Below are 23,647 nucleotides of genomic sequence, written 5' to 3'. Positions count from 1 at the left end.
GCAGCTTTTATTCTCACTGATCTCGTAGGACCAATAAGCTATGCGTTTCTTTCCACTCCCCAAATCACAACACAACCACAGGCGCTGAAGTCAGTACGGTAACGGAGTACAATGTTTTCTAGTCTCACTATGGTTGTCACTAATTTTAACTCATGCATAACATTGTTGCACAGAATTATCTTTTAAAATGGGACCAACAAGTTAGCTAGAGAAATCTGCTTGGAGATGTTGGAGGCTAGCTAGCTAGTAGCTAACTGTGGCTAGCTGCGATAGCTTAGCTGAGCTTGCTTGATACGCTGACGTAGCAGACATTTAACTGTTATCACTGTCACCTGGAGCCGCTTGCCGACATGAAACTAGCTAACTACGTACTATATGTTTGTCAGGTCACGGATTGTTGTCACCATGGCTGACCCCTGGAAGGAATGCATGGACCATTGTCTGGAGGTGACCAAAGAGGCTGGGAAGGTGGGTAGTCAGTGTGAAAACGGAGACAGCAGAGACGAAAGGACGTATTACAGTACCTTTGGCTACATCAAATGTTGGTCATTACACCTCAAGTGATATTCACCTAGGTAAAGTAAATGGTAGGTGCACTTTGTACAGTCAGCTAGAGGAAGGCCCCTTCTCAACTGCATGTCTGTAAATACAAATCACCAGCTTACAGAGTGATCTGCATTAACCTTTGTGCATTATTAACCTAATTGTTGGTTGTTACACCCATCAATGTTTGAGCCTGATCCTTTACCAAAAGTACATTGTAAATACATTACAACCACTCATAAATCCCTTTCAGAGTGACTGATTACAGCAGTGCAGTGGTGACTGAAGAAATAAGTATATATCTATCTATAGCAGATTTGCTGCATTGGACTTTTAAAATGTTATTTTGTATACATACTGTAGCATGTACTCTCTATGAAACAGTAAGTGCCAATACTTTGTGTACCTCTGTAGACCCTGATCTACACTACTGGCTGATATTCTATCATACTTCATCCAGTTCCATAGTATTTGGTATTTATTCATGTGCTGCATCTATCCTATCTTTATCTAATCAGATAAGGTGACTGAGTCACTATTGTTCTCATTTAGAAAATCACATTGGGTGAGAGAGAGAGAGATAGATTTGCAGGGGGAGATACAGTAAGGTGGCTGATTGTGTACGTTAGACCTGTAACGTAGAGGCTTTGGTCTGGGAGCTGAAACTCAACCATCCTCTCTGCTCAGGTTATAGCTCTCTCTCTCTCTCTCTCTCTCTCAAATGATTGGCCTTTGTTGAAGTTAAAAAAAAACAAAAAAACATCAGTAGCAAGTATAGGCCTACTGTAGTTACTGTATGTTTTTAACATATAAAACGCCACAGCTCAAGAACCCTTCTGGTACCTAGAAACCTCCCACCAGGGCATGCTTTGCAAGCACACCGCCCTAAAACAAGAAAAGTCACGCAGGTGCATTAGGTCCTCTACTCAACATACAAAGAACAAATATTATAAGTTATTAATCGCTATTATTTCTGAGACAGTTAATCGGCTAGCAAAATTTGTAATTGTTACAGCCCTAGTGTACGTATGTTCTCTGTGGTCTTTCCAGGTGATCCGCGAGGCACTGCAGAAGGACATAGCCATCATGCAAAAGAGCTCTCCTGTGGACTTGGTGACTGAGACGGACCAGAGGGTAGAGCAGCTCATCATATCCTCCATCAAGGAGAAGTTCCCCACACACAGGTAGCCTACCACACCTAATCTCCAGATCAGCAGCAGGAAGGACATACCTGTACGCTGTCCAACTAGGCATCAGAGTCACCTGTAAGAACAGAGTATGTTTACATGCCCAAGGATTTGCCCTGGTAAAATGGGTCTGTTTGGTACACACAATGGTTGCATATGTTTGTGCAATAGCTGATGAACAAACATGAATATAATATAAAGACATATAACAAATCTATGTACAGTAGTAGAAAATCAACTCTTTCTCTATGTCTCTCTTCAATGTAATTTCTTTAGTCTCTGATACTCGTCCTGTAACTCCTTATTTGGTCTGCTTCCTCCTCTTAGTTTTATAGGGGAGGAGTCAGTAGCAGCAGGTGCCCCTAGCATCCTTACAGACAATCCCACCTGGATCATAGACCCTATTGACGGAACCACCAACTTTGTCCACAGGTAAGGGACGATGATAGCATTATGCTATACTCTAATCAAATCAAACTTTATTTATATAGAACATTTCATACACAGAGGGAACACAATGCACTTTACAGAGGGAAAAGGGGGTACAGAGGTCCTACCCCTAATTTTCCAGAGGGAAGGAAAGAAAAAAAACAGTTCACCCATTTGGGCCAATATACCTAGGTGAGCTGTAAAAATTATTCTCGGACCTCTCTCAACAAGACGATCAAGCAAGCTCCTGGAAAATAGGAACATTTTACAGAGCACTTTTACAGAACATGGAATAAAAAAACAGTAGACTATTAGTAGAGTAGATAGATAGACGACATACACATAGACAGATAAGACATATGACAGGAGAGATGGCAGCCAGTACGGGGCAACCTGAGACACATGTCCTAGTTGTAGTACAAAAAAATTTGGTACAAGTGCAAGAGTGACTTCATCAAGAATATGAGTCATAAAACAAACATGTCCCAGCAGAGAGCACAGTAACGGAAACATAACACAGAGTCATGGAATACATTACTTAGTAAAGTGCATATAGATAAGGAAAGGCACACAGTAAGCACTTAGCAAACAGGCTCCTAGAAAATATTGAGTAAAGTACTGTAGGTATAGCAGCTAAGCCGAACTGAGAAAACAAAATGCAGAGAGCAAAAGAGCAGGATTGATACAGTAACTTAATAGGGACAGCTGGTGACTCTCTGGGAACCCTGAGGACCTCATGATGACCTCTAGCCCCTGGTCATACATGTATACATCAGGGTTTCCGTTAGCCGGCCATTACCGGTTTTTGTCCGGAAAAATCCGTTGAAGTCCGATATATTAAAATCTCTCCGGTCATAATGTCCGGACAAAATAATTCCCCCTAATTGTATTAGGCCTACAATAGGCTAAAATTAAATTTCCATATATTATGATTCCTTTTGAATATAAAAAAAACCAATAGGCCAATTCATTTTGTTCCGTTAATGTGTAGGCCTATGCGATGAGAAAACGGCCGTAAGATAAACCTGCCTATAGGCTAGCGGGCCACCATAGCAAGCGAGAGGGAGCCTGATCGAGGTACGGAGCTTGAGGCGAAAATGGAAAGGCCTATTAATATCGAATGGAAATTAGCCTATGCACGTTGTAAGTTCTTACACTTTATTTAAGTAGGCTATATTTATTTTCAGAGTTTTGTTCTAGTTAAGCCTATCTGATAAAAGGCCGAAATTAGACTATAGGCCTAGCCTATGAATTCCAATCAGCGCAGCCGTAGGCCTTAAATAAAAATGTTACGAGAAGCATAGTTGCCTAACCTCTTGCACTTTTAAATAAAAATGTTATATCTAGACATGCATTGTGGCATTTCTTTATGTAGCCCAGCCTATCAGTTGTTTCTCAACAGTTGTCCTCCTCATCCATAGCCTACTGCGATGTCCGTGGTTATAATGACGCTGTTTTGTTGATAAAAAGGGTAGGCTAAAACTGGAAAGAGAAATTAGTAAACACATGTTAGGCTACTGTCGCGAATCCCAAACCAATTAGCCTACATCCTCAAATCCGATTCATGCAATTGAAATAAACATTCATGTTCTAGGCTACAATCGCAAGGTGACTATTTTTGTGGCTGTGCAATATAGGCTATAGGCCTAGCGCATGGAATCATGACAGCCTATCACACATTTAATCATACGGATGCGAAATAAGACAATACATGGCATATATAAGCTACACAACGGCCAATCACCGCGACAAACACCTATAATAGGCCTAATATTATATTATAATATAATGACCGGAATTTCTCCAGTTTGTCCGGAAAAGTATAATCTTCCCGGACACATTGACCGGTACCGATTTTCTCTAACGGAAACCCTGGTATACATGTAGGCATATGCAGAAAAAGCATCTCACTCCATTATGCCCATACATACAACCAAAGCCACACACGACTCATCACAGTGCATCAACAGCAACTGTGCCTCGTTGCGGCTGGTGCTACTCAGCAGGTTTTAATGTAGGCCTTTGTAGCTCCGTAATGTCACCGTCGTTAATGAGCTTGTCCTCAGGGCTGGCCCTCTGTCTAGGGACATGAGCTGGAGCAGAATGAGCTGTTAATGGGAATTGATTTTTCCCATGCCTGGATGCTCAAGGACTATAGTCTAAGCTTGCACTTTATAACTTCGGGCCAATTTATGATTTTCATCCTCACGTGGATAAATATTCAATTATATTCTGTCCTAAAGTTTTTTGTTTCCCTTTCCTTCTGTCCCAGGTTCCCCTTTGTTTCTGTGTCGATCGGCTTTGCTGTGAAGAAGGAGGTGGGTCTGATTGCTCACTATGCATGGAGATGTGTACATTTCTCAACATAACTAGGGATGTCCTTTAGATGCCTGTTGTTTCCACGAGTCCTTCCTAGACTTTTTGAATGGGAAAAATATCAGTAAAAGCGATTTACAGAGAGTCAGAGTAAGATCTCTACTGTATCACTTGCATTGGTTTAATATCTCAACTTTGTTTGTATTCTTTCTCGAGATGATCGATCCCCGTCTCTGTCTTTGTGTTTTATTCAGATCGAGTTCGGCATTGTTTACAGCTGCATCGAGGATAAGATGTACACTGCACGGAAAGGGAAAGGGGCTTTCTGCAACGGTGCCCCTATCAGAGTGTCTGGACAGGAAGGTAGGTTATGACTGGTCCTTCCTGTTGGTCTCTACTGGAGAACAAAAGCATGACGTGGAATGGAAAATGAACAACAGAGGCTGCTAGGTTACAGCCGATCACCAGGTTTTATGGTTGCTGTATTTCTCCATAGAAATTATGAATCTGTATAGATTCATAATAAGATGTTATTTATAGTAGCAAGCCCTGTGTACAGTATACTGTACTGTAACTGCAGTACTGTATGTTGCACTTCTGATAGTGTCCAGCAGGTAGAGTAATTTGACCGAGCTGTCCTGTGCAGGAACTGACTCTGTTTGATCTTGTAGATATCACCAAGTCCCTGGTTCTCACTGAGATGGGCTTCAAGAAGAACCCAGAGCACTTCAAAACAATGATGGGCAACATCAAAACCATCCTCACCATCCCTGTCCATGGGTAAGCAGTAAGCACTCAACCCTGCAGACCTGGGTCCAAATACTACTATTTGAAATAATTCCAAACATTTATCTGTACTTGACTGGTCCTGTCTGGCACAACAGAACCAATGTGCTAGTCCCAAAAATTAAAACCCCACCCTCTGACCAGGAAGACAAAACAAAGTATTGCAAAGCATTTCAAATGGTATTTCCACTCAAGATTGCTTGGCAATGATAGGACACCATTCAGTGTTGTGCTACTTGGAACATATCTATGTTACTGCCACGATATTCCTGATATCAGTCCTTCAATCATTGAGTCAATCCTGCTCCATCCTCAGGATCCGTTCTCCGGGCAGCGCGGCGGTGAACATGTGCCTGGTGGCGTGCGGGGCGGCGGACGCCTACTACCACATAGGCATCCACTGCTGGGACATGGCGGGCGGAGCCGCCATCATCAGGGAAGCCGGTGGAGTGATCATAGACATCTCAGGTGAGTCACAGGTGAAAGTTGCTTAGTTAAACAACAATTTCATTGGATTACATTGTTGGCATGCCCAATAAGTGTCTTCATTGCCCATGTATTGGTACAGTAGTAAACAGAAATAAGATATAAATGACACAAACATCATTTCACACATATTACAAGAGGACAATGGACATTTTCTGTGCTTGGGTGTGTGTCCTTTACAGTATGTGTTCGCCACACTCTAGTGACATTACCTACTTTGCTTTACTGAGACCCCTAATAGTCCGGGAGCCATGGTGTTGAACCTGGTTTTGATGGGTAAAGTTTTTTTCTCTGGTGATTCTTGTAGCTTGGAGGTTCCTCTTTAAAATACAGAAGGGTGCCTGGTGAAAGCCCTTGAGCATTTTCAGATATTACCTTTATGCAAGAGCCAAATTTCCAGAAAAATATTTATGGATTTAAGGATTTATGGTATTGATGATATTTCATTATTAAATAATCGATTCTCCAATGTTTATTCATAAGGGAGGTCATGTACAATGTATTTAATTCCAAACTAATGAATATTAACCCTCTTAGGGCATGTCAGCATAGCACCCTTGATGAAAAAAGTGATCATCAAAAGTCTCTTGCACACCTGAATCAAATTTCAGTGACAGGTGCGTAGGTAGAGTAGACACACACTATGAGAAAACAGGAACACCCGCACAGTCATCTCTTGTTCTACGAAATGTAATATACTGTACGTTTCGGTACGTGACCTTCTTCTGGTATACAGATACGCTCTATGAAAGAAGCATATAGGGAAGAGGTCATGTGATTTATGTGAAGTTATCAGACAGGGTTGTGAGCTTCTATTTCAGCTTGACTGTTTCAGCACACCCAACATCCATTTCCTGATTTACTGCGTTTTACAACTAGGATGGATGTTTTTGACGGTTGGTCGACTATTAGTGATTGTTCCTTTATCCAATGCGCCCTCCCTCCCTCTGTCTGTCCCTGGCTTTGTTGCTCCCTTGGCTGATGGGCGGAGCCCGCCGCCCAATATTAGTGGATGTTCTTTTATCACATGATCCGTCCCTCGCTCCGCTGCTATATCACTCCATAAGGGTGAACGGCCAAAATTCAACATGGCCGCCACTCAACGTCAACGCAATGCCACGTAAACAGGAAGTGAGGTCTCATTGCGTAACACATCATCCCTTTGACATTCTACTTAATATGCATACTTCATGAGGGTGGATGGTCACAATTCAACATGCCCGCCACTCAACGTCATCGCAACGCCACGTAAACAGGAAGTGAGGTCTCATTGTTTAACACATCATCCCTTTAACATTCTACTTAATAAGCTTGCTCCCTAAGAGTCATGGGGCACAAATTAACATGGCCACCACTCAACGTCAACGCAATGGCGCGTAAACAGGAAGTGAGGTCTTGTTGCTTAACGCATCGGGCATAGATAGGGCAGGCAATGACATTTGTCCAGGACTATCAAAAGAACAGATATAGCCATAAGCCAGGCTGGACCTGGCCTGGTATAATCAAACCCGCAGTAGTGTTTTTAACAGTCTGCTTGCTGCTATTGATGCAGATTCTCATTCTACCAACCTGGCGGCTGATCAGTGACTTGAGCCTGGAGACCTGAGGAGACAACATAGATAATAAAAATGATCTATATTGATTAATTAGAGACCCCCCCCCCTCCCCTCTCTATTTCTCTCCCTCCCCCATCCTCTCTTGGTATCAGTGTTTTGTCAGCTGAGTTACTTTAATCTCAGTTAAAGAGGGTGAGGACACATCATGTCATGATCATTTGCAGTAGCCATCAATGTGTGGTGTGGGTAGTGCATACACTGACATTGCTTGTTTGCATGTCACATGTTCCATCATGATTGCATGAACTCAAGGAACATCAAGAGTGTATTCTGAATCAGTCTGGGTCCTGCTGGGGTCCAGGTGTAATACGCGCCTAGGCCCAGGTCACCTCTACCCTGGCTAAGCAACAGATTCTGGCTGAACTTGAGTTGAACTGGTTAAACTCACTCCTCAGTATAAAAACGCGCCAACCTGTGCCCTAGAATCACCATGTTTTCGGCGGCGTAGCTGGCTAACATACATTGTGCTCTCTGTTGATATCCTCGAGTGGAAGCATGTATAGTGTGAATAGTAATGGACGAAGGCAGCTCCCTCGTGCAACCCCAAAGCAAACAGGAGTTTTTTTATATATAACATTGGCGATGCAGAACACATTGTGTTTCTGAGCCATAACTAAGGAAAGTGTCCCTTGCTCTAGACACAACCTCTGATCATGAAGGAGGAATTCCACGGAATAGCAGGTGACTATGTTGAAAGCATTCAGTTGAAGTTAATGACGATATTTTACACAATATTCTGGTAATGCTGCAACCTCATTGTGCCTTCTGTAAATGAGTGAACAGGAAGTCGTTCCACAGTATTAGGCCGGATTCATAGTCGACACAAACTACATAAGCGCAAGCTTCGCAAGGCCACGCAAGATCTCGTTGCGTCCTTGCGTGTGTCATGCCGAAATTTGTCACTTGACGCAAGCAATAGTGCAATTCCTTGCGTTTCCACAAAACAAAACAGAAAAGTTCACAACGTAGCTTGCATTGTTTACGTCGACTATGAATCAGGCCTTAATGTGCAGGTCATCGGTGCAGGTAGCCTACAAAATTTCACACATGCATTACATTTTGTAGCCTAGGCCTACACATCTCACTCCATTTGTATATTGTATTTGTATTTTGTACTACTCATTTGCACTGTCTCATCTTGTCCCTGCACCCTTGTCTCCATCAATGTTATGCAGTATATTGACCAAAGCTAAATCCTAGTATGTTGTAAACTACTTGTCAATAAACCGATTCAGATTCAGAAACTAGCCCTCATTCTCTGCACTTTTAAGATTGTGTGTGATGCTGCACACATTATAACAAATGTAGGCTAACGTGAGGTTTTTATATGCCAAGTGCGCTTTAATCAACATTAATCAATGATATTCCACCACTTTTCACCTGCACGCGATAGAACTTCGAATTCAACTGGTGTGACGTAGGCCGATCTTTTGTTGTCTTCGGTTGACATGGTGAATCATTGTATCGTAGCTCTACTGATGATGGCTTGTATAGTTCTCGTGCACGAGCTTAGCTCAAGCGGTACCTATTCAAGGTTGATTGAGCCATCTGGGATCAGCCGGGATCTGCATTTCTGGAACCGAAAATTCGGCATTGCCGAGCTCAGCATAAGTCAATTCAAACCTCAGGCTTAGACACAGGCTTTATTGGACCCGCTTTCTGGAACAGGCCCCAGCTCTCAGAATTTCTGTAGAAATACTGATGAATATCTTGGTGGCCGATATAATGTAATGATGAGCACTGATATTTCTGCTTTGAGCTTTTTCATTTTATAAGTGCCAAAAAGATTCTGCTCACGCACTCACATTATCTGTCCCTATCAAAGCTCAAATCAAAAATACGCCCTTGGGAGAGAGACCATATCCGTCTCCAGACTTTAGTTGTAATCATTTAAAGTAGCTATCATTATAAGATAACTGTATGAAGAAATGGCTGACTGGTCTATTGCCACCTATAACTGTGTCTTTCCGCGCCTCTGTTCCTGCTTATCTGATAATCAGAGTTCAAAACAATTCAACACAGGACGTGATATGGGTGGGTGCATCCAGTGGCATCACTGCCTTGCAATCGCATGCCCATGTTGGCTTCAGGTTATAGAAAAATGCAAACAGTATATGCCTTCATAGTTGGACATGCATCAAATAAACTGAACTCATACACTTCACTGCTCATCCCAGGCCATCATCCCTTTGACATTCTACTTTATATGCACGTTTCATAAGGGTCAATGAGCACAATTTAACATGGCCGCCACTCAAGGTTAAGGCAACGCACAAGTGAGTCTACAATTAATGCTACAGTACCTGCTGACTCAGTCATATGCCACTGTGTCTTGGTCTACTTACTTAACCACCTACTGTAAATGGAAGTGCATAGGGCAGGCAATGAAATTTGTCGAGAACTATCAAAAGAACAGCTGTATGCACACCCATCAGCCCATAAACCAGGCTGGACCTGGCCTGGCCTGGTTTGTGTGTGAATAGTGACACATTTAATTTAAATGTTAATTTTATCCGAAGACCAGAGTGCATTAGAGTACCAGAGAAGACCAAGAAGGAATAGGTTTGTTAAAGTTCATTATTATGCAGACAATGTTTAAGAGGTTTAACAGGTATACCCTTATTCATAAAATAATCTATTCTGCAAGGTGTCAGTAAAGCCGCACCCTAGGGTTCCCTATATAAAACATTAGTAGTACTATTTTGTTTTATTTACATTGTGTTATTGAAAGAGAGAGGGGCAAGCTAAGAAAGAGGAGTGAAACGGGGGAGGGGAGATGAGAGGAGTGAGCAAGGAGAGGAAATGGAGGGAAAGCTAGAAAAGAACAGAGGATCTCTCCTCCATCCTCTTTCCTAGCTTGCCCTACTGGGGACCATTGATTTGTCCATACATGATTTTCACTCAGTCTGCTCAGTATCTCAGCTCAGTATCTACAGATTTCACTTAAATAGTATATATCCACTAGCCTGGCCTCGATCACTGATCTCACATTCTGTTTCTCCATCGTGGAGAGAGATCACGTGATCGGGATCGTGAAGACAGGCTGGTGGATATGTGCTAGCCTATTACGTGCACTGAAAGTGAAGAGCAGAGATAGATGCTGAAGAGCAGTCTTGAGTGAAAACTCACACACTCAGAAATGTGAGTTTTGATCTGCCCCACATCTGGTCTCACCCCCATCACTGCCAACTCTAGATGGCAAACCCCAGCTTGGAACCACAGCTCGCTCCGCAGTTTGCAGGAAGAAGCCTACATAAGAACAGTTGCTGCTCAGTTATTTGTGAAAGCACAATTCAATGCAACATCGTGCACCCTCTTCCTGCTGGTGTTAAAGCACGCTGCATTTTTATTTTATTTGTAAAGATAACTCAATACATGAACGGGGACCTAGATTCTGAAACAGATCTTTTTTTTGTTCTGCTCTTATCCAGCCTCATATATTGTGTATATATAACCCTAATATACCTGCCAGTGTGTATCATGCACTATTTCTACATGCTAATGAGCAAAGGCTCAATGGGTGTACAGGGAAGTTCATCCAGCACAGCCCATATTGTCATCAAAAGTGGTTTTGCTGGCATGTAAGCCTAAAAGGCTTAATATTAATTTGTTTGGAATAAAATGCATAGTACATGACCTCCTCTATGATTAAACATTGCACTTCGGACATAAAGCGGACTACCCCATCTCAGAGTACAGTAAATCAACTCAGAGTTGAGGGTTAGACTCCTGCTTTCTGGAATGGGCCCCAGGCCGTGTTGTGACATGTTGTTTTTTTGTTGTTCCCCAGGGGGGCCGTTTGACCTGATGTCTCGCAGGCTGATCATGGCGAGCAGCAGGACCATAGCTGAACGCATTGCCCAACAGATTGCCGAGTTCCCCTGTGGACGGGATGACATAGAGGGCTAGACCAACACTCGCACGCACGCACACACACACACACACACACACACACACACACACACACACACTCTCCCCCTCTTTCTATTATCTCTCTCTCACACACACACACATTCACATGCTGTGACTGGCAGGTCAGGATATTTTCTCTGACTTTTAAAGTTGCGATATTTACCTCTGTGTGATGCCTCAGTGGATTTGTGGAAATCTGTCTGCGCAGTCGGGCCATTCTGCTCTTCAAAATGCTCAGCTGCATTCCAGTATGGCATGAGGCAGGAGGGGAAATGACTTGATTACATTCACCAACAGAGTTGCCAGCTGTGAAAAACCGTCTGGCGTGAGACTTTGCTAGCACACACTCCGCAATAAGTTGCTATGGACAAGCACCGACTGCACTGTTGCCTAACATTGGTGCTGGATATAGCTGTGGACCTGTGTGCTCAGTTGATGAGATGTTGATTGACTTTGTCAGTAATAATAATACATAAAAATAATTGATTTTATTTATAAAGCACTTTTCATTGTGAGACGATCTCAAAGTGCGGAAACAGCAGTAAACACTGATCTAATCTGAAGTCAAACCTGTGTGATCAAGGTTAGGTATTTGTGATAGGTTAACCAATTCCATAGTTTTGATTTTTCTATGATCAAAGGGAATTAAAAACCAGACAATGGGAGACACTCATAAGACAGAACACATGTACCATGCCCTTCCAGTCTAAGAGTGAGCTATTATCCCTGGATTGGAGGTAGTTGGTCCGCCCAGGGGTGGTGGCTGGAATTACACCAACGGTACAGCTTGGTAAATCGTCTTAATACAAAATATTTTTTATGTTAATCGGCACAGGTCCATGTCTTTAATCAATTGCATAGTTAGCCTCCACTTTCACTGCGACGGGGCGCTGTAAAGCCCCCCCCGGAGACCGGAGCCCCTGGACGGACCACCTTCGCCCTAGCTGACCCGGAGCCAGTCGTAGCACACCGCCCTGAACTCTCTCTTCAAAGTCATTTTCAACTTTCAATCTGAGACAGTTCAGGTTTCAGCGAGCGGTGGCAGAGTCCGCCCAGGGGTGGTGGCGGGAATTACACCAACGGTACGGCTTGGTAGGCTTGTACTGCCTCCACATAACACAATTGATCATGGGTAGAATGGGGGGAGGGGGTGAGACACAATAGAATGGGGGGAGCGGGTGATGGTCACCAAAGATGTCCACCAAATCGAAGTTACTCTTAGTAGAGAGCTTGAAAATTATTGTAGAGGCTGTATTTTTATCTGTGCTAGATTACGGCAATATTATATATGGCAATGCTGCAGCTACTGATCTGGTACCTCTAAACTCTGTATATCACTCTGCTATTAGATTAATTCCTGATGATAAATTGTATACACACCATTGGTATCTCTTTATTTTCAAGGCTTTAACTGGAAAGCTGCCTCTATATCTCACATCAATGTTGAACTATTCTACAAATCCATATTCTACAAGGTCTATGGACTGGCTCACTTTACAGACCCCCTTTATGTTCTCTGACTTGGGTAAAGCTGCCTTTTCTGCACTGGCTCCAAGTTCTTGGAACCAGCTCCAATATATATATTTTTTTTAAATAGTCACACTTCCAGAATATGGTCTCTTTAGAAGTATGGTAAATAACTTGTGTCTCAATCTGTGATTGTTTATGAAATTATGTATTTTCTTATATTTCTTAATTGATTGTTATTATGCTATATTATGTTATGGCATGTACAGCCTCCACACAACACAATAGATCATGGGTGGGTTTATTTTATCATGGCTTTGTGACTGTGTCATAAACACTTGAAAACCATGTGTAAATCATCTTAAACAATATTTTGTATGTGAATCGGCACAGGTCTTTAACTGATCGTAGATCGTTTCCTAAGAGTGGATAACTAGATCAGACAAATACATGATAGTATACTGGTTTATTGGAATTGGCATTCCATTGTACTGGTCCATCGCAATATAAATCAAGCTCACCCTTAAGTAATTGACTTTGATGCAGGTTTGCTGAGACTGAGAGTAAGCACCCCAACCTAGATGGAGGAGATGGATGAGGGGGAAGGCCATGTTGGCATGTCCATAGTAAGTTACAAGTTTGTTCTTTTTGGGAGAGAGATAGATAGAACAGGACACCACCCAGACCAGGTCCAAACAGGTAGTCGAGGTACAATGTAGCTGGTTCACAGCTCTATGGACGGCGACAATCTACCCGACACACAACACCCTCGAGCCACCCTGTTGACCGACACGCTAATAACACGCTAATGACGATCATGCATAAGACATGATCCGGATCGCCGCGATCACTTGATCCCCGAACCCTGGACACGTATGAAACACACCTCACACCCATCTTGATTACACTTCCCGGGGCGGCTGGGAAGGGAAGTGTGTGTGTGTGTGTGTGTGTGTGTGTGTGTGTATGGTCAAAGCTCTCGTATCTTATTTCATTCACCACTGTACTTCCTCCCTCAGCCACTCAATAGCTTTGACTATTACTCTGTTGAATTTTTGTGAGAGGCTAAACCACAAGGTTTTGGTCAGTCCTTTCATTCTTTATGTGCTCCAACAGTATCACAGCCTTGCAGTGTTGCACCTTGGTGTATTAAAGCCATCAATTCACTTTTCCACTTAAGGCACCGGGAAAGCAGTATTTAAGAAGTGCTAGTTTTATTATGAATTAATCTTAACTTATTGGAAATTGCGATAGTAATTCCTTAGTACTGTACTGTTTGGTAAGTTTGCTTTTGAAGTATATAGCCAAATGTATTACACTGTTTAATTTTGAACGTGTTTTGTTTGCAATAATGTGAGTAATGGTACCATAAAGATTTAGAAAGCCATTACAATAAACTTTGGATATCTGTGTTCACCGGGACTTGATGGCCTCACTCCCTAGGACCAAGCTAGTGTTTATTGGAGTGAGACCAATGTCCCACACCATGTAACAGATTCATACACTATGATTACAGTGCTATTAACTTTTTATGTTCTGTAGTTTGTTATTTTAAACAGTCTAGACAAACTCAGGCGTTGTAATGTTATTTTATTGGATGTGATGAGGGATACAAATAAAAACACCAACATGCCCATAATCCACATCAACTACTTCCCTTTATTTAAAAAAACTAAAACAATGTAGGACTACAACATTGTGATTACACAACCAGTATTTAGTATTTCAGATCGAATAGTGCCATGACCAGTTGTGGTGTGGTTCCTCTCTTCTGTCTAAGTGACTGTGTTTCAACATATGCTGGTGAGATATTCAAGGTGTGGCAAGAAACAGAACAGGGAACAGTGTCTGAACCTGTCTCAACAAATGCGTCCTCTCAACGTCAACTTCTTTTCTTTCTTTTTTTAGCACCGCTAGTAGAACCGGATTTTTAATCTGTATGGAATTTGAATATGTACAATATTCATGTGGTTTTGCAGGGTGGATATGTTTTGAGCTCTACACACATTAAGTTAGGGAAGCATTTATAAAGGCCACTATTCACAGTATCATCTGTATTCTCACCACTGGACAGTGCAGACCTGTCTGAGGATAAGCGGGCCTAAAGTGTTGCATCTGTCTCGATCAGCGTTGCACATCAGACACTTACTCAAGGTCAGCTGTGGCAGGCGGTTGGTTGCAGCAAGTGTTTTTGAGTTAGAGGAGTGCTGATGAAGGAGCAGCCCTAACACACACACTCACACACATCATAATTTTACTAGGCACTACCGATCCTACAGGGTACATCAGCACTCTTGCTCTAAGAGGCTTTGTAGATACGGGCCTGGACTGTCCATCAGGTTTAATCGATTTCATCTGTCCCACTTGAGAGAAGTAGCTCATCATAGTCATTAACGGCCAGATTGCGTTGATGAGATTTTGAGTGCCGATACATATCACTTTTCCTTCCCTCGTCCTATCGCCCGTGCTTCTCTGTGGTGTCTTTCTATTTCCAGGCAGTGCATTCCTGAATAAATGATTCACTATGTGAGCCAGCGAGTCTGTTCATTTCAGTTCATTTCACCAGCGGTCTGTAGATGATGACTAAAACACAAGAACAAAATGTGCTAATACTGTTGCCATCCATCGAATTAGGCTAATGCCTGGGTATTAGTGAAGGCGCTACAGTACATAATAAATAGTATCCCAGTCAGTTTCGCTGATGACTCAGAGAGCCTAAATGAATGCGGGGGAGTGGCAGGAAATGTACAGTATAGGATTGAGAGGATTTGTCTTTTCTGCTGTCTGTTCCCAGGAACACAGTCCCCCAACAAAGCGGCATCTTCATTAGATTGTATTTAGCTTCACTGGAGCAGAGAGTTGATGGAATCATGGAAGACATTATGACCCAGGTTTGTTCCTGTCCTGGGGGGGGGGGGCAGCACTTGGCATCGGCCCTATGGTCCCCAGTTCTGTGTTCCCCACTTCATTATGTCATGTTGAATTTTAGAAAAAAAAAAGGCCCTAAATGTCTGTCTGCCTACCGAAACATCATCCTATAGTTGGCCCTGCCTCGTTAGGACAAGACACTGGGCTCCCAATGCTGCCTGACATCGTGGTCTGTTCTATCTGACTAGCCCCGAGGGGTAGCACTGCCTGCGACTGGAAAGCTCAAATATCACCGGCGGATCTCAGGGAATTCCTCGGCTGTCTAGTGGTAGATGATGGGGCTCCCTCACCTGTTACAATGACATGAACCTCTACATCTCATGAGATGGTTATGTAGGTGGGAGATACCCTGCCCCTATCTCATAATGCAAGACGCTTGGGTTTCTGGTGGTCCAATGGTCATTGTTTTCCTGACACCATGGACTCCTATGCATGTCAAATTCCTATGTACAGTTCCTATGTACATGTATGTATGTCAAGTACAAATGGCAATACAATTATTCTGATTCTCCCAAGGCTCACAATGGCCAATGTGACACAACGATACTGTATGTGTAACATGGCAACAATACACTTGGTCTTCATCTGAATCTCCCTTCCTGAGAAACAACGTGATATGTGTATTGCTGGATGCTGTACCTGTCTGTGAGCGTTTGCCCTTGTGAAGTTAGGATCAGGGACTCGATGGTTTTCACACCTCATCCTTCCTTGAAACACTCTTAGAACAGATGTGTGAAAAACAACACATGATGGGTTGTGTCCTTAACCAAACACACAGATGTGTTAAAATAAGACATCTTTTCTAAGAGCGAATGGTTGTCATTCATAATGTTAAGCACTGTAAGGGTCACAACGGGGCGGTCTATTTAGTGATCCGCACAGCAACTCCAACTGTTGATGGTCAGGTATTAACAGGAATGTAGACCATCTTATCTTACTTTTTCTTTCCTCTCCTCCTCTTTGCCTGTTCTCCTTCAGGCTTTCCTCTGGCCTTCACCATTAGTTCTCTTTCTCTCTTTCTGTCCCTCTCTCTAATCTCTCATCATGTTGGTAGGTGTGTAAGGGCAGCTCCTAAACCTACTTTTGTAACATGTTTGCCCGGTAATTTATTTAAATAATTTGCAATGTAATACTGTATTTGATTTAATATCACTTTGACCATTATTGCTCTAGTTCAACCGTCAATAATAATACATATTTGTCAAATAATTGTGTAAAATGTCAGATAATCAACATGTTTTGTTAATATTAACACTGTCCCGTTTACCCGTCCTCCTTCAGGCTAAGAGGGGGCTAGTTTAGTTCTATTACCAATATAAAACCCCCTACAATGGGCTGTAGCGCACTGAAGCTCATCCTGTAGAAACAGGCCATGAGAATGTGGTGAAGTCATCACATCAGCTCCAGTGATTGGGTCTGTTCATGCCTGTTGCTGCTCCTGCATTCACAAGGGAGGAGACGATATTTACATCCAGTCATCATGGAGCGGGATATTATAGTACAATGTGTTGGGTTAGATTCAACTAGGGGGGCATTTCTGCTAGCACAATGTTTACCTTTTAATGACAATGTTCTCTTTTTTTTTATATGATTTTATGATTCAAGTAGTGAATGCTCCTTTGACCCACATGAATAGTGCTGAATAACATCCATGTAGAACACTACAGTGGTTAGCCAGGGGATCTGTACAAGTCAGGGTCTGTTTCAGTGGAATGGAACAAAGGACAATAAAAACAAAAACGCCCAATAGCTGGCAGACAGACAGGAAATGGGAAACAAACTGGACCCTGGTTTCATACCAGTCATATGGTCCAGAGAGATATTATGAAATGCAAAACATTCAGTATTGTATTCACTATACATAGTGAAAAGATGATATAATAGACGGTTGAGATGTTTTATCTTGGTAATTTTCCATGGGCTACTGTACCGTGCCCACATGTCTGTCAGTACACATCATGCTGTTGCACGCCTCTTTTTTTACGGGAGCCTTTTTTTTGATGGGTTACTATGAGGAAACGTGTGGGTGGGAGGTACTGGTACTTTTCCTCTTCATATTTATACCACCTATTTACTTTCCTCCTCTAACATCAGAAACAGCCTTTACAGGACGGTTTACTGAAGAAGATACAGTACTGTGGTGAACTGTAACGACCCCACTCATCTATTGAAAGTAAGTTTTTCTGAATACTGGAACACATCAGCGAAGAGATTACACACACACACACACACACACACACACACACACAGTAGTATCTTTGCAGTAAAACATGTTTTGTTGCTGATGTACTGTACTGTACTTAGAACATCAAACATTTCTGAGGCCGGTTGGCCAGCAGGGAAAGTGACTAGTGTGCTGAGAGAAAGACACACCTGTGGCCCTTGGTAAATGCTGGGTCATACTGTAAGTCTACTAGTGTGGGCAGCTGAGTTAGAGACTTGTTGAATCTTATTACAGTACAATCGTTTGTCCTCAAATAGGGCATCCTGCAACTAGACTGCTGGACAGTGCTTACTTGATCTCCTGAAAATTAAACAAATTTACTTTTTATTTTAGAAGTAATTTAAAAGACCCACATTGGGAGACAGTACAATTATCACTTCACCCTTTTTAAACACACTTACAAATTAATAATTTTCGCAATAACTCCCTTCCACTAATGAAAGCTCTGTCAAAACACCTTAGTTGTGAAATACTAACACCTTCCTGCACAAGCAGTGCTCAGGACAAAAAGAGAAGTTCTCATGGGACAGACTAGTGAAGGAAGCACGCAACCCATTCTCTTCAAACAGGGTGTGTTGCGCCTGCTGGCTCTTGAGGGTTGCTTTACTGTGTCTGCGAGCCAACGTGCCATTATCACAATTTATGTCTGTCACTCTGACATGCTCACCCACATCGACCTTCCCCCACAGTGTTACACGATTTCAGTTACCATATATTTCCACCTTGCAGATATAATGCGGGCTGAAATGTTTGAGATCCTCTGTCAAACTATACTGAAGTTATAGCTATATAACCAATATATGTTTTAAATCACACTGACATGATTCATTAAGCCTAAAACACTGGGTTTCTGCTGGAAAACATGGTTTTACAGTTACCCTTCAGTGAACAAATGTTTGGATCTAATGCCCTGTCACCTCACACTTGCTACAAGCTCTCTTAGGGAAGTAACATAGAACAAACAAGATGGCTGACCGTTGGCAGGAAGCAATGGACCACGCCGTGGCAGTGGCCAGGAAAGCAGGAGCGGTGAGTTGGTCCAGACGCTGACCTGTAAGAAGACAGATGGGACATACAGTACACTCAGATATATACAGTACCGTAGGCGACATGTGCAAGACGGTCTCAGTGAAGGCTGCCAAGTAGAGTATTTACAGGGGTTAAATATTTCGGTTCACTTGTGGAAGGTTGATGGCTCAAATCCCCACCTGTGGCAGTGGTGCCCCAATGGGAGCCGACCCGCCGACCTTACACACTGGAAACGTGTTGGACATAGCGGATCGATGATTTGGTCCCCGCCCAGGATCGAACCCACAACCTTCTGCATGGGATGGGAGCCATGTTGGGGTCCATGACTGACCTCTGTTTTGCCCCTGCAGGTGATCAGGGATGCTATGCAGAATGAGGTGAAGATCATGTGCAAGAGCTCCTCTGTGGACCTGGTCACCCAGACCGACCAGAAGGTGGAGAAGATCATAATTTCCTCGGTCAAGGAGAAGTTCCCCACACACAGGTTAGACAGACAGACAGACAGACAGACAGACAGACACACACACACACACACACACACACACACATACAATGGATACATACAGTATATGGAGGCATGCACACACACACACACACACACACACACACACACACACACACACACACACACACACTGACACTGTATTAGACCTGTGTGGGTTACATCTCTGTCTTGCTTGTCCCACTGTCTGTCTCTGTTGCAGTTTCATAGGGGAGGAGTCGGTGGCTGCTGGCCAGGCATGTGTGTTCACAGACAACCCCACCTGGATCATAGACCCTGTAGATGGCACCACAAACTTTGTGCATGGGTAAGATTGCTATGTATCGGGACAGCTAATACTTATTATATCATATAGTTATATCCGTTATATAATACTTATATATATCATATAGTTATATCCGTTATTCTCCTTTTTTTGTCAACAGGTGAATATATGGTTTAAAGTTGTATGGGATAGTTGCACAGCTTCAGTTATACTTTCATGGCTGTCGCTATGGGCAGGCCTTAGGGGGCCTGGCCCACCCCGAAAAGTGCTAGTGCCCCCACCCACTGGCTCCCATAGTTAGAAAATTAATTATTTTTTGTATTAAGTATAGTATAAAAATACACATTTTATATTCCTTATAAATTAAGACATTAAAATAGAGAAATGGTGTTTGACAGGGTTCTGTTACAGTATGTGACTTACTTACTTACTCCTCTTCAACCCCTATGGGACATTAGGCTTCATTGAGCTCTCCTCATTGCATTCTGTTATGTGAGCAACATCCTATCTCTGGCCGGAGGCGGCCTCTGTACTGAAGAAGGAAGTTACGCTAATGTACAGTTTGTGGTTAACGCATGCACAGTTTATTTTGGGAGTCGAGCTGGGCTGTACATGGTGACTGTCATCATAGCTTATAGGCCTACCTTTGCCCTAATTTTGAGGACATCTACCGCAACATGTGAATACTCCTTTTCAACACGTATAATCATTTTCTCTAAGCATCAGCATCATCATGTTGTACAAACACAAGGCTCAGCGTATTCAGCTTGCCTTTGAAAAGGATCTTACAAGTTCAGTGATGAATGGAAGGACATTTTAATGAGAAGATTCAACACTGAGAAAAGCCTTCTTCAACTTTACTGAGTCAGAGGGAGAATGAGAGAACTCAATATTAGTATGCGTCAGTGCTGCACAAATACAATAGCATATTGTATTATCAGAAATATTTAAGAATAATTGTGCCCCCTCATGCAGTTCATATGCCCCCATTAAGACTGAGCCCTAGCGACGGGTCTGTATACTTCCCATTCATATGGTCCCATTGATTATTCTGTGAATGGTTTTGACCTCTAACTAAGACAGACCTTCTTGTATTTTATACAGGTTCCCATTTGTAGCAGTGTCCATTGGCTTTGCTGTCAATAAGCAGGTACAGTCAAGGCTGAAGCTTCCAGGCAGCTTATAAACGCTACAGTACAGTGCATCCAATAAACATTTTTATACATCGCTGTGGCTGTCACTGAGGTGGTGCCCTTTGAGACACAGAGGCCGAGCGTGTGATCCCACCTCCTCCTCCTCTTACCCTGTACTGTCCTGTGTTTTCCAGCTGGAGTTCGGCGTGGTGTACAGCTGTATAGAGGACAAGATGTACACTGGGAGGAAAGGGAAGGGGGCGTTCTGTGACGGGGAGAAGCTGCAAGTGTCTGACGTCACAGGTGAGAGGCAGATAGGATCTCCCGCCACGATAAGCACCCATAGCTTCCTAGTGTGTAGACTCACTGCAAACATGATTCTGCAGGTTTAGGGACGCATGAAGGGTTTAGGGACGTACTGCATGTGTTCTGCGGGGTTTAGGGATGAGCGCACTTCAGTTCGGTCAACTCAGGAAGTGCGTTTGAATCAAAAGTTATCATCTTTTAAACTTTTAATGCGGAAGGTTTCTTTCATCAAGCTATTTTTAAATAATGTGAAATGATTTACCTCATATATGAAACAGAAACATTTTTTAAATGAAATTGACCCCAATCCTGATGTGTGTATATGAAGATGACATGAACACGTTTGTTCTCTGTTGCAGAGATCAAGAAATCCATGATCATCAGTGAGCTGGGATCCAACAGAGATCCAAAGACAGTCGGAAAGATCTTCTCCACCATGGAGAAGATCCTCTGTATCCCTGTGCACGGGTGAGCTGTCTCTCTCTGAACCACACACAGATGGTGAAATGCAATTACAAATCAGATGATTCTTCAGTTGGCTGCCTGTGCAGAACATGAGCCTCCTCTCTCCCCTCAAAATGACCATCCTCCTCTCTCCATTTACCTACCTCCTCTCTTCTCCCTCTTCCATCTCTTCTCCCCTACTTCCTTCTATCCCTTCTCCGTCCTCTTCCCTGTCCTCTCGTCCCATCCCTCCATCCTCCCCCAGGCTGCGTGGTTCAGGCACGGCTGCCACCAACATGTGCCTGGTGGCCTCGGGGGCCGTGGAGGCCTTCTTTGAGATCGGCATCCACTGCTGGGACATCGCCGCCGGGGCCGTCATCGTCACGGAGGCCGGGGGAGTGCTGCTGGATGTAGACGGTACGCGGCCGGTCCCACGGCGGATCTCATTCTTAACCCCACTCTGAAAAAGAATGTTATCTAGAACCATTTGTTACGGTAGGAGAACCCTCTGAAAAAAGGCTCCAGAGAGGGCATTTTTGGGTGTGTAAGGTGTTTGTTTGGGACCTTAAATGGGTCTTGCTAACCTGAAAAGGATTCTCTCAGGAACCTTACAAATGGTTCTATCTGACACTCTTTTTCTACTTGCTGGATGATATTCTCTTGGTGGTCAGTCAACGATTTTTGAGCTGTTTGAAAGCTTATTGATTGTGGCAGACGCAGCCACTCAAGCACAGATAAATACAGTATATACATTGAAAATAAATGTTATTCTTGACCCAGGTTTGAATCCCTCACGTATAATATGGGAGTGGCTATCTGATGTCTGCATAGAGAGAGTATAGAAACAGGACAACATTTACAATATATCCCATTGCCAGGAGGACCATTTGACCTGATGTCCAGACGAATGGTATCCGCGAACAACAAGACCATCGCTGACCGGATCATCAAGGAGATCGACATCTTCCCTGCAGAGCGAGACGACGCCCCCAGGGAGAAGGAATGAGAGAGAGATAATTCGAAGTTTACGTTTCAATGTGTTTCCACTGTTGCGAGTGTGTTGCAAGTTAAGTAAGTTTATACAGTATATGCTTCTACTTCTTGGGCTTTTCCAGTAAAGGTGCTGCTGGCAGACCCATACCAGCAGTCTTGCAGGGGCATTCGCTTTCAGAACTTGAATAGTCAAATCATTGTGTGTCAAATATGACATTGAAATGTTGTTCACTGTGTCTCATGACCAGCTGTATGAACAAGCATGGCCGTCCTAAATAAACAATGTCATCTGAATACTTGTACTGTGTGTGTGTGTGTGTGTGTGTGTGTGTGTGTGTGTGTGTGTGTGTGTGCGCGCGTGTGTGTTCGTGTGTGCATGTGTGTGTCTCACTGGAAAGTATTTGTTTTGCCATTAATCAGAATTAATGTAGTAAGTGTGATTGAGAACCAAAACAGTTTATCTGTTCAAAACCTTAATGACCATTGCCTGTTAAATCCTGTGAATCCTGACATTATCTTCATTAAAACGATTGCAATTATTTGCAGTGTGAAATAGATGTTCAGTGTAACATGTCTTGAAATGCTGACCTTGCCAAGTAGATAATTTGCTTTACAGAGAGATAATTTGAATTTTAAACATTTAGAAAACTCACACTCAGCAGTGCAGTTGGGCTTTGATATTTATTTATGCTATTATCCTTGGCTGAAGCACAGATATTCATCTTCCAATTGGCAGATACTGTAACTGTTTGCCTCACCGACTGGAGCTGAGGCATCCTTGTTTAGCCACTAGAGGTCAGTAGCATTTCAACAATTGTGCCTCTTGTACTGCAGTCATCGATCATAGCGTTGTAGCACTGTAAGAATGTTGGAATAATCACATCATTCTACACTGATCATTAGTTGCAGTGATTATCATTACAGTTAAATGACACCAATTCTTTGAACTTCATTTGTGCTGACTATCATTTTAGAAGAACAGACAAAGGGGGGAGTAAGAGAGAGAAAGAGAGGGGGTGGGGGGTAGGGGTAGAGTAAGAAAAAGAATAAGGGAGAGGGGAGGTGTAAGAGTGAGGGGGAG

At 42.9% G+C, this 23,647-nt stretch overlaps 2 protein-coding genes across 2 annotated transcripts; both read left to right on the top strand.

Annotated features, from left to right (window-relative positions):
* The first annotated feature begins 68 nt into the window (after positions 1-68).
* On the top strand, positions 69-14,371 carry LOC311325665 (inositol monophosphatase 1-like). The gene is made up of 9 exons (XM_084458391.1): positions 69-98; positions 387-468; positions 1,594-1,727; positions 2,058-2,162; positions 4,432-4,477; positions 4,730-4,838; positions 5,147-5,255; positions 5,578-5,729; positions 11,154-14,371. The coding sequence occupies exons 2-9, from the start codon at positions 406-408 to the stop codon at positions 11,270-11,272; spliced, it is 837 nt and encodes a 278-aa protein (XP_084314517.1). The 5' UTR covers positions 69-98; positions 387-405; the 3' UTR covers positions 11,273-14,371.
* Positions 14,372-17,725: 3,354 nt separating this feature from the next.
* LOC311325654 (inositol monophosphatase 1-like) lies at positions 17,726-22,829 on the top strand. The gene is made up of 9 exons (XM_084458380.1): positions 17,726-17,843; positions 18,829-18,923; positions 19,274-19,407; positions 19,628-19,732; positions 20,795-20,840; positions 21,018-21,126; positions 21,489-21,597; positions 21,839-21,990; positions 22,452-22,829. Exons 2-9 carry the CDS (start codon positions 18,861-18,863, stop codon positions 22,577-22,579), a joined length of 846 nt encoding a protein of 281 aa, XP_084314506.1. The 5' UTR covers positions 17,726-17,843; positions 18,829-18,860; the 3' UTR covers positions 22,580-22,829.
* Positions 22,830-23,647: the final 818 nt, after the last annotated feature.

This window comes from Borostomias antarcticus (genome assembly GCF_949987555.1).
Source record: "Borostomias antarcticus genome assembly, chromosome: 2".
Classification (NCBI taxonomy): domain Eukaryota; kingdom Metazoa; phylum Chordata; class Actinopteri; order Stomiiformes; family Stomiidae; genus Borostomias; species Borostomias antarcticus.
Note: the sequence above shows the minus strand (reverse complement) of the source record. Positions and strands in the feature narration are given on the sequence as shown.